This window comes from Oncorhynchus tshawytscha, linkage group LG01 (assembly GCF_018296145.1).
Source record: "Oncorhynchus tshawytscha isolate Ot180627B linkage group LG01, Otsh_v2.0, whole genome shotgun sequence".
NCBI lineage: Eukaryota > Metazoa > Chordata > Actinopteri > Salmoniformes > Salmonidae > Oncorhynchus > Oncorhynchus tshawytscha.
The window spans coordinates 81,355,055-81,365,822 of record NC_056429.1 but is presented as its reverse complement, the minus strand read 5'-3'; the positions used below and the strand labels follow the sequence as shown (position 1 = coordinate 81,365,822).

At 41.8% G+C, this 10,768-nt stretch overlaps 1 protein-coding gene across 3 annotated transcripts in view; it reads left to right on the top strand.

Moving 5' to 3' along the window:
- Positions 1 to 230: 230 nt before the first annotated feature.
- Positions 231 to 10,768, top strand: part of LOC112257948 (protein HID1) — a 30,781-nt gene continuing 20,243 nt past the window's right edge. For all 3 annotated transcript variants that reach the window (XM_024431906.2, XM_024431916.2, XM_024431926.2), the window contains exons 1-3: positions 231 to 322; positions 2,719 to 2,868; positions 3,672 to 3,833. In XM_024431906.2, coding sequence (XP_024287674.1) covers positions 257 to 322; positions 2,719 to 2,868; positions 3,672 to 3,833 — 378 coding nt within the window. In that variant the 5' untranslated portion in view covers positions 231 to 256. The remainder of the gene's footprint in view (positions 323 to 2,718; positions 2,869 to 3,671; positions 3,834 to 10,768) is intronic.

Genomic DNA, 10,768 nt, shown 5'->3' with positions numbered 1-10,768 from the left:
ATCAAACCCCCCACCCATGGACAGCACCCTTGCCACAAAATAATTTCCCGCAGCCATAGGGCAGGGTTGATATTTCTCTGAATAAATGGGCACCTCATGCATTTTACAATTGTACCCGTGGATGCCACTGAGAGTCCCTGTTGTACTACTAATAAGCAAAGCCATTATGAGAAGGAAGATGACGCAAGAGCGACCGACGGACGGATCAGTATTCAGGCGCTTCAGGCGAAGCAAACAGGTGGCTGCCTAGTACAACATGGGTAACGCTGACTCCAAACTCAACTTCAGGAAAGCTGTGATACGACTAACAACCAAAACACAGGTTTGTTAACATAATTACGCTCTTTTGTATAGGCCAATGCAGCATTTAAATATGTATGAACAGTTCTGTTATTCAAGATAAAAATAGCAATTCAAGTGGGCCAGATGGTAGTCTGCCTACAAGTTGTATTTGACACACATGGATGAGTGGGTGCTAGAGAAATACAGTAATAGTTACCATCAGTCCAAAAGCAGAGTTTACTGGTTAAATATAAACTTTTAATTGAAATGTAGGACTAGGATATTTATATTTTGTTATTGGCTATAAACTGACAATTCGATTAATTGTAGGGTACTGTTATAAATACTGCGAATTTGTGTCATCAAATAGTGGACTCATAATATCGGCAACAATGTATCTATGTTGTAATCAAATGTAACATTGTAGTCATACTTCTGTAGTTATAATAAACACAACCAAGAGCCTCATATCAGGTGCAGACAGTCGTTCTAAGGTGTATCCTATTCACAGAGCTATGATGAGATGTAAATATGAATACTGTACATTCGGGGCTGTATTTGAATCAATCATTTTCCTGCTTTATTCTTCCTTGATTTAAAAAAAAAATAGAATAAAGGTAGCCTAGAAACCATTTCCAGCTACATTTATGATGACATGGTTGTTGAATGAATCATAACACTCAGACAATGTGGCTGATTTAAGGTGGGATGAAAGACATTCAAGTTAGTTAAATAAGCATTAGTCTAAAGTGCACTGTTTGGGTGACATTTACTCTGTCATCAAGGCAAAACAAGTAGCTGAATATATTGTCTGTACAACAAAACAAAAGTAAATTTCATCATATGTGTTCTTCATTGGGGCGGCAGGTAGTCTAGTGGTTAGAGCATTGGACTAGTAGCCGAAAGGTTGCAAGATCAAATCCCCGAGCTGACAAGTTAAAAATCTGTTGTTCTGACCCTGAACAAGGCAGTTAACCCACTGTTCCTAGGCTGTCATTGAAAATAAGAATTTGTTCTTCACTGACTTGCCTAGTTAAATAAAGGTAAAATAAAAAATTGGATGGTTTCCTGGGCACAGATCTTAGTCCTGGACTAAAAAGCAATGCTCAATGAAGAATCTCCATCAAAAGTGATTTTTAGTCCATGACTAAGTTTATTATGTCTGTATTTATCTGCCCTGCTCCTGAAGGCCAAGCAGGTCTCTGAATGAATAATGTATGAGTTAATAGAGAAGGGAAATGGCAGCATCCCAACCGTCTGTGTTCATCAATGAGAGCACACTCACATGATGTAGAGTGGAGTGACGTCTGGGACTGGGTTTAGATGGGGCCTGGCTCTGTGTGTCTGAGAGTGGAGTGACGTCTGGGACTGGGTTTAGATGGGGCCTGGCTCTGTGTGTCTGAGAGTGGAGTGACGTCTGGGACTGGGTTTAGATGGGGCCTGGCTCTGTGTGTCTGAGAGTGGAGTGACGTCTGGTTCTATCTGTGCGATGGTGTGCAGAATGGAGATCGTTTCCTCTGACTCACTGTTCTGGTCAGAGCGTCAGACTGCCACAGTGCATTGCTAGCTACTGGCCATCATGGGGAATATAAAGGATACGAAGACCTGAATTTGTGGTCGCAACGCTGTCACCATTACCACCACATGGGAGCATAGACTGCAGTGTGCAGACTGAGGAGGCTCTTTTTACCATGCTCACATGGTGGTAAATGTCTACAGAATTCAATGTACGTATCTCAGAGCATCGTAGCACCACTAGGTGCAAAAACTCGACTTGCCCAGTTGCGGCCCACTTTTTGGAAGGAAACCACTCAATTTAATCTCTGCGTTATATTGGCATCGAACATATCATCCTCCCTAGGAGAGGGGGTGACCTTGATAATTTATTGTTAAAACGAGAGGCTGCCTGAATCTTTAATTTAAAGACCCTTGCTCCCTTCGGTCTCAACGTAGACTTTGAGCTGAAGCCATTCTTGTGATTATTGTGACTTTGCCATTGTAATTGTGTATAAGCTTAAGTAGTCTAAAATGAATCTATGATCGTATGCTATCTATTTGTTTTTTGTATGCCATTTGAATATTTGAGAATTAACCAATGATATTAGGCCACACTTGGCCATGATCACAGACACCTGTGTGCCTTTTGACACTATAAAAACGAGTCATCCCGCAGTGTTTGTGATTATACCCTGATGAAGACAGCTTGGCTGTCAACGTTGGTAATTAGGTTTTTTGCATCTGAGCTCCTAGAGTGTGCGGCTCTCCTTTTATTTTCAAGGGAAATGTCTATAGAACAGAATAAAGAAAAAGTTGCACTCATTTATTTTTCTTGCTGTGGATTTATTTGACTAATATTTTGGCTACAGAGCCTTCATCAGATAGGGTTTTGGGATGGGGAATATATCTGATCCCTGTTTGTTGCCTCATCTCCCCCAGCCTGTGGAGACTACAGACGATGCTTTCTGGGACCAGTTCTGGGCAGATACTGCCATGTCCGTCCAGGATGTGTTCGCTCTGGTGCCGGCAGCGGAGATACGAGCTGTCAGGGAGGAATCTCCCTCCAATCTAGCAACCCTCTGCTACAAGGTAATGTAGGGTAAGATACAGTACATCCTCTGTGTGTGTATGTGTGTTTAACCTTTTATTTTTCTACCTTGGATACAATTGGTGTAATAGGAATGCAAGACGGTGTACAGTAACAGGTAGGGCTGGGATGATATTAGTATCGCAAAAAAATCAGAACACGAACCAGACCACTCTTTGGTCATTTAAAAACCTGCTGTATGTAAAATATAGTGTGGAAGATAAATAAATGGGACTCAGGATGACAACATAATGATTTTTGTTTCCAACATTAGGGCCGTTTTCCTAAATAAGTTCAATCCGCCTCGTGTTTTGTTTCCTTGCCACGATACTAATGAGTATTGCAATACTTGCATTGTCCCGGCCCTAGTAACAGGTGTATTCTGAGTGTGTTAAGTAGTGCTGTAATGTAGTAACAGGCGTATGCTGAGTGTGTTAAGTGGTTCTGTAATGTAGTAACAGGTGTGTTCTGAGTGTGTTAAGTGCTGCTGTACTGCAGTATCGGGCAGGTGTTCCACCTGGGTTTGCTTCCAATATGTCTCTAGTTGTTTTTAAGTGGTGTGTTTCATCCGTTTCTGTATTTAAGCAGATTCTATTGGGTACCTTGGATACAGATGGGGTTAAAGGAATGATAGTGTTTGTTGCAGCAAACACCATTGTAAATGGAATTGTATGCCTGTGTTGAGCCTCAAGGGTCTACTGTATAAGCCCTCAAATGGAAATGCTTGCATAAGCAAGAAATGAAGCAGTGTGTGAGAGGGTGTGTTGTATTTGACTACCTGTACATGTTCATGTGTTCATTCCAGGCGGTGGAGAAGCTAGTCCAGGCGGCTGAATCTGGTTGTCCCTCAGAGAAGGAGAGACAGATAGTCCTGAACTGCACCCGTCTGCTCACACGTATCCTACCATACATCTTTGAGGATGCAGACTGGAGAGGGTTCTTCTGGTCTACCGTGCCTGGAGCTCAGGTGAGAATACTGTACTACTCATCAACGGCACCATCCAATATAGATAAAAAATGCTGTGTCCCAGAAGTGTTCTGTGCTATCCTAGCCCATTGGACATGTAACCCTTTGAAGTTGTGATTTCATTATATATGCAATTTGCATATCAGTGTATCAGTGGTCAGGGTCATTTTAATTAGGTGAGACTCTCTTCTGTGTTCCTTTATTATTTGGGAATTAAGAGGGATGCATTCTCTATCGCATGCTGCCAAGGATGCCAGTCTCGCTCTCCACTTGTCTTTAGCACCTCAGACTCAGTGACCACTTGCAGGGAGAAGCTGTGTGGCGGGGCAAGGGAGAAAGAGGAAGGAGCATCGGGGCTAGTTGCATTGGAAGGGCTGGGAGATGAGGAAGTGTTGGACGGGCAAGGAGGCATGGCTGAGTCAAATTAATGAAGTGGCTCAGCCATACGCTCCTTGTCAGTAACAACCTCATCATCAGCATTAAGGGACATGGGCAGCTGTGAGGAGGAGGGTTTATTCTCCAGGTATTTCATTGTTTTCCAGAACTTCTTGGGGTTCGACCCACAGAGAGAACTCCTTAACTTCTCGAGTGTAGGGGGCAGTATTTTGATGTTTGGATGAAAATCATACCCAAATGAAACTGCCTATTTCTCAGGCCCAGAATCTAGAATATGCATATAATTGTCAGATTAGGATAGAAAACACTCAAGTTTCCAAAACTGTCAAAATATTGTCTGTGAGTATAACAGAACTGGTATTGCAGGTGAGAACCTGAGGAAAATCCAACCAGGAAGTGCTGTTTTTCCTGAAACCTCTCTGTTCCATTGCATGCCTTCCCTCCATTTAAAGGGATATCAACCAGATTCCTTTTCCTATAGCTTCCACATGATGTGAAGAGTCTTTAGACATAGTTTCAGGATTTTATTCTGAAAAATGAGCGAGAAAGATCACATCGCGTCATTGGATGGCTGGGTGCCAGCAGAGTTTTGCATGCGTGAGCAGCTTGGAGCTGACATTTTCTCTCACTCCTATTGAAAAATCTACGGTACAGTTGAAATATTATTTATTGTAAAAACAACCTGAGGATTGATTATAAAAAACGTTTGACATGGTTCTACGAACTTTACGGATACTATTTGGAATTTTCGTCTGCCCCGTCGTGACCGCTCGCGCCTGTGGATTTCTGAACATAACACGCCAACCAAATGGAGGTTTTTGGATTTAAAAAGAGTCTTTATGGAACAAAAGGAACATTTATTGTGTAACTGGGAGTCTCGTGAGTGCAAACATCCAAAGATCATCAAAGGTAAGCAATTCATTTTATTGCTTTTCTGACTTTCGTGACAATCTACTTTGCTGCTAGCTGTTTGTAATGTTTTGTCTACCGAGAGCTATCCTCACATAAATGCTTGCATAGCTTTCGCCGAAAAGCTTTTTTGAAATCTGACATGCCAGGTGGATTAACAACAAGCTAAGCTGTGTTTTGCTATGTTGCACTTGTGATTTCATGAAAATGTGATTTCATGAAAATTTGAATTTGGCGCTCTGCAATTCAGCGGATGTTGGCTAATGGGATGGGTGCATCAAGAAATTGAGGTATCTACTGTAACTTTGGTTTTCTAGAGTGCACTTATTTCTGAGTACACTTATTTCTCCTGAACAACAGCCAGTTAGCCTGGGTATGCGTGTGCCGAGCCTTTCGCCAAATGGTGTTCTTGAGGTGGAGTAACTCTGAAAGATCACAAGAACTTCAAGGGGTGCTAGACCCCTGCTTGTTTTATGTTGGAATACAAGAGGCTTAATTATGTCTGCTCTGTAACAATACAAATCTTGAGTTCATATGCATGACATATTATGCATACAGACTTATTTGTGCCCCTTTTTCTCCCCATTTCGTGATCTCCAATTGGTAGTTACAGTCTTGTCCCATCGCTGCAACTCCCCTACAGACTTGGGAGAGGGCCATGTGTATGGTTTCCTAGAAACAACTAACCATTTGGCTCAACTTACCCCACTCTCCCCTACTTGTTACAGATCATTGGATAGAATAGGTTTGTCTTATGGTGAAAAGGATGCTGGTGATTTAGCACGAAACATGCACTGTGGGCTTGGAGAATAGACAGACAGAGGAAGAAAATACTTCCCAAGACTCTGGTTTAATTTTTCTACTCCCTTTTCAGTTTTCTAAGGAACATAGTTTCTTCTTGAATTTGTGAGTGAGCGCCCCACACTCATACTGACTGTCCCCCACTACTGCAGCCGCTGCTGTGCTGTCTGGTGGAAACTGCATGTTTTCAAAGCTCTGACCAGCCAGCATTGTAGGATGAGCCCAAGCTGGGTTGTGTTCATTTGGACACACTGTAGCAAAATGTTTAACGTCTTTGTGTAACTCAAAATAAAATGTGCATTTCTTATTAGACAAGATCAGGTAGTACCTAGGGCTGTTGCGATGACCATATTACCATCACACCGGCGGTCATTAAGGCTGTCAAATTCCACATGACCGTTTAGTCATAGTAATTAGGCTTCTCCAAGCTCTGATGCTGCTTGCTAACTTGCTGGTACTCAGCACTCTATTGTCCCTATATTCACTCGGCCATCAATGCAAATGTATCGAAACACTTCATGAGAGCCCATGAGCTCATGTTGCGCAACATTTCTATATGCTATGCAATTGCAGGAGAAAACAGAGTGATGGTCTCTATTAAAAGAACAGGATCCCATCAGCTTTCTATAGGCTAGGCCTACTATATTTATGTCTCAACTTCCCTAATATTTAGCACATTGGTTATATTTACAACAGGATTATAGCCTACCTGGCTGGCATGAAAATAAACCATGGGGAAAAGCATTCTCCATTCGCTATTTAAGTGCATAGATTACATGTGTTTTTCCCGCTGCCCCTGTTTCGATACAGGTGCATGATAATGGTCCATTCTAAATCAAAACAAATGTCACACATATACTAAATAATATATGTAAAGATAAGATTAAATCAAGAATAGTCTGATGGGTGACAATATTGGCCTATCAAGTATGAATTATATATTATCACTTGTGAATCATGCCCAGCATAAGAAATAATGCCTTTTTTGCGACTTTTTCAAATCATGGTCGCACACCCCATGTAGCCTAGCCTATACAATGTTTGTTTTTTTACACGTTAATTTCATATAAAGCAATAGTCATATGTGCTCAGTTTTAGGGCGATTTTAAGCAGAATACGAAATACAAAAACAATTAGAAACATCTAAAGTGCTCAATTCTGTTTATTTTCCTGAACAAACAGCTCTGTCATAATTCACTCACATTCACTCTCACACACCTCTCCATCAGGCTTGGGGCTTGCTATCAACACGAGATGCACCTCCCATTCCTACTCTCTCTCTCTCTCCATCTCTTAAAAAACACAAATAGATTAAAAGCTGATCAATCACTTTCAATTTGAGGATTGATATTTCTTTCTAATAAGTTGTCTTCAAAATTCTTGATATTGTGATTTTTTTTTTTCTGAAAAGGGTCGTAAGGGAGATAAAGAACAGAATACGTAAAAAATAGAGTTGTGGTTGATTATTATTCCATTTGAAAAAAATCCAGAAAAATTGTGCTTTTGTGATCCATATTTTAGAGTTTTAGAGTTTAACACGGCAATGCTGACAAATTGCACTCAGTGCTTTGAGCAGCGCTCTCCATAGACAGACTGGGAAGAGCAGTGTTGAGCACCCTATTAAATCCAAGGTTAGCAGAGTCAGTTGAGTAAAACGCCACTCACCTTGACACTTTCAGTGCTTGCCACAGTCTTCCCTAACTTCCCTAACTTCAGTCAATGTGATCTACCTCTGCTTTGGGAACTGTTCTGACATTCTCATATGCTTTGCGGATTCCAAGTGACTGTTAATTGTTTTGCACGGTCGTTAGCTGTTATTTTTGTTGGCAAATTAGATTGATTTCTGTTCATTGTACTGCCTGTCAGCCATCAACAATCACCCATCTACGCATGTGAATAAGCTGACAGGCCAGGGGGGAAAAAAACGTTGTTGACTTGTGGTTTGATTGGGCCATTTTCCACGGTAACAGTGCAGTAATTGGTCAAAATTACTAACCTGCTTTGATTGGACCCTTTTATGCTCTAAAAGTGCAGGAATTGGTCAAAATGGCCAGGTCTTGCATAATATGCGCTGATTGGTTGATTTTGCATTGAATAATGCGATCGCGGAATCCTGGAGGGACTGCTATATGTTTTAAAAAGGTTTGTATCACAACTAAAGTGGCCAAATAATTAATCTGCTTTGCAAGGGGTGTAGAGCCTAACCTGCATACATAATCAGCGCATGAGTTTCAAGTTTGGGGAAGATAATTTTCACCATAAAAATGCACCTTTTTTAATAAAAATATTACATGTATAATTGCATTTGCGGTCACTTTTGATATTGGTGTTTTCCGCTAATGGAACATTTGCGCTTATAGCCTACTACGCTTATAATGTGAAGAAATGGCCTAATAGTTTATCAACGTTTTAAACTAAACGTTCTGTTCTAATGCGTCAGCCACATTGCGTAAAAAAGTTTTTGTTGTTGCTAGTGCTTGTATTAATTTGGGATCTTTTGCATCCCACAACTGTCCCAGACTATGTTTGGAATATTTATTTCTTGCAGAGAATACAATAGGTCGACTTTCGTACTATGGAGGATCGTAGATGTATTTTTGCTATTCGTTAAGCCTACTCATCTTGTTGGCTGACGACAAGTAAATGTGGACAGATCTTCCAATATCTTCAATATGCACCTCAGAATTGGATAAGGTCGCACGCAGTTGCGTCCCCGATGTGGCTCTCTTCACTTGTAGCCTGTGAGACCCAATCACATGATGGATAGCCATGTGAGTGAGAAGGGATTCGGCTCGCTCAACACTCAGGGAGAAGGGCACAAAGGCCACTGGCCACAAAAGGCATGGATTTATTTTAGGGTGCATTACAGCCAAACAAAGGGGATGCCTCCTTGAAATTCTAGGCATTATCTAGTGCTTGTCAAATTGTAAATGACTGATGTAGTGTGTACAGCGTGTGCAAAAAAACAAAGCAGAGCTCATGCCTTTTTCAATAAACTTTTTTAAAATCATCATTTGTCGCATCATACAACCTTACAATGTATTACAAATCAAAACATATAACCCAATGTTTGTAGAACTAAAGTTACGTTAATAACTCAAAATTAAGCATATAGGAATACATATTTCTTAACCGCTCAATACATAATAGCCTCATGTTGCGCCCTCATCGTTTGTTCAATTGTTTTCTTCATACTATACAATAATGCCACAGTTTTCTAAGCAAATCTTGTCTGCTAAAGGAACTAGTGTAGCCCACAGCCATTTGGCATAGCCAGATCAGGACCTAACAAAGTCAAATCAGAGTATGCTATTCTGATCTTCTGAAATAAAATCAAATCAAATTTTATTTGTCACATACACATGGTTAGCAGATGTTAATGCGAGTGTAGCGAAATGCTTGTGCTTCTAGTTCTGACAATGCAGTAATATCGAACAAGTAATCTAACTAACAATTCCAAAAAACTACTGTCTTATACACACAAGTGTAAAGGGATAAAGAATATGTACATAAGGATATATGAGTGATAGTATAGAGCAGCATAGGCAAGATACAGTAGATGATATCGAGTACAGTATATACATATGAGATAAGTATGTAAACCAAGTGGCATAGTTAAAGTGGCTAGTGATACATGTATTACATAAGGATGCAGTCGATGATATAGAGTACAGTATATACGTATGCATATGAGATGAATAATGTAGGCTAAGTAACATTATATAAGGTAGCATTGTTTAAAGTGGCTAGTGATATATTTACATTTCCCATCAATTCCCATTATTAAAGTGGCTGGAGTTGAGTCAGTGTCATTGACAGTGTGTTGGCAGCAGCCACTCAATGTTAGTGGTGGCTGTTTAACAGTCTGATGGCCTTGAGATAGAAGCTGTTTTTCAGTCTCTCGGTCCCAGCTTTGATGCACCTGGATGACAGCGGGGTGAACAGGCAGTGGCTCGGGTGGTTGATGTCCTTGATGATCTTTATGGCCTTCCTGTAGCATCGGGTGGTGTAGGTGTCCTGGAGGGCAGGTAGTTTGCCCCCGGTGATGCGTTGTGCAGACCTCACTACCCTCTGGAGAGCCTTACGGTTGAGGGCGGTGCAGTTGCCATACCAGGCGGTGATGCTCTCGATTGTGCATCTGTAGAAGTTTGTGTGCTTTTGGTGACAAGCCGAATTTCTTCAGCCTCCTGAGGTTGAAGAGGCGCTGCTGCGCCTTCTTCACGATGCTGTCTGTGTGAGTGGACCAATTCCGTTTGTCTGTGATGTGTATGCCGAGGAACTTAAAACCTGCTACCCTCTCCACTACTGTTCCATCGATGTGGATGGGGGTGTTCCCTCTGCTGTTTCCTGAAGTCCACAATCATCTCCTTAGTTTTGTTGACGTTGAGTGTGAGGTTATTTTCCTGACACCACACTCCGAGGGCCCTCACCTCCTCCCTGTAGGCCGTCTCGTCGTTGTTGGTAATCAAGCCTACCACTGTTGTGTCGTCCGCAAACTTGATGATTGAGTTGGAGGCGTGCGTGGCCACGCAGTCGTGGGTGAACAGGGAGTACAGGAGAGGGCTCAGAACGCACCCTTGTGGGGCCCCAGTGTTGAGGATCAGCGGGGAGGAGATGTTGTTGCCTACCCTCACCACCTGGGGGCGGCCCGTCAAGAAGTCCAGTACCCAGTTGCACAGGGCGGGGTCGAGACCCAGGGTCTCGAGCTTGATGACGAGCTTGGAGGGTACTATGGTATTGAATGCCGAGCTGTAGTCGATGAACAGCATTCTCACATAGGTATTCCTCTTGTCCAGATGGGTTAGGGCAGTGTGCAGTGTGGTTGAGAT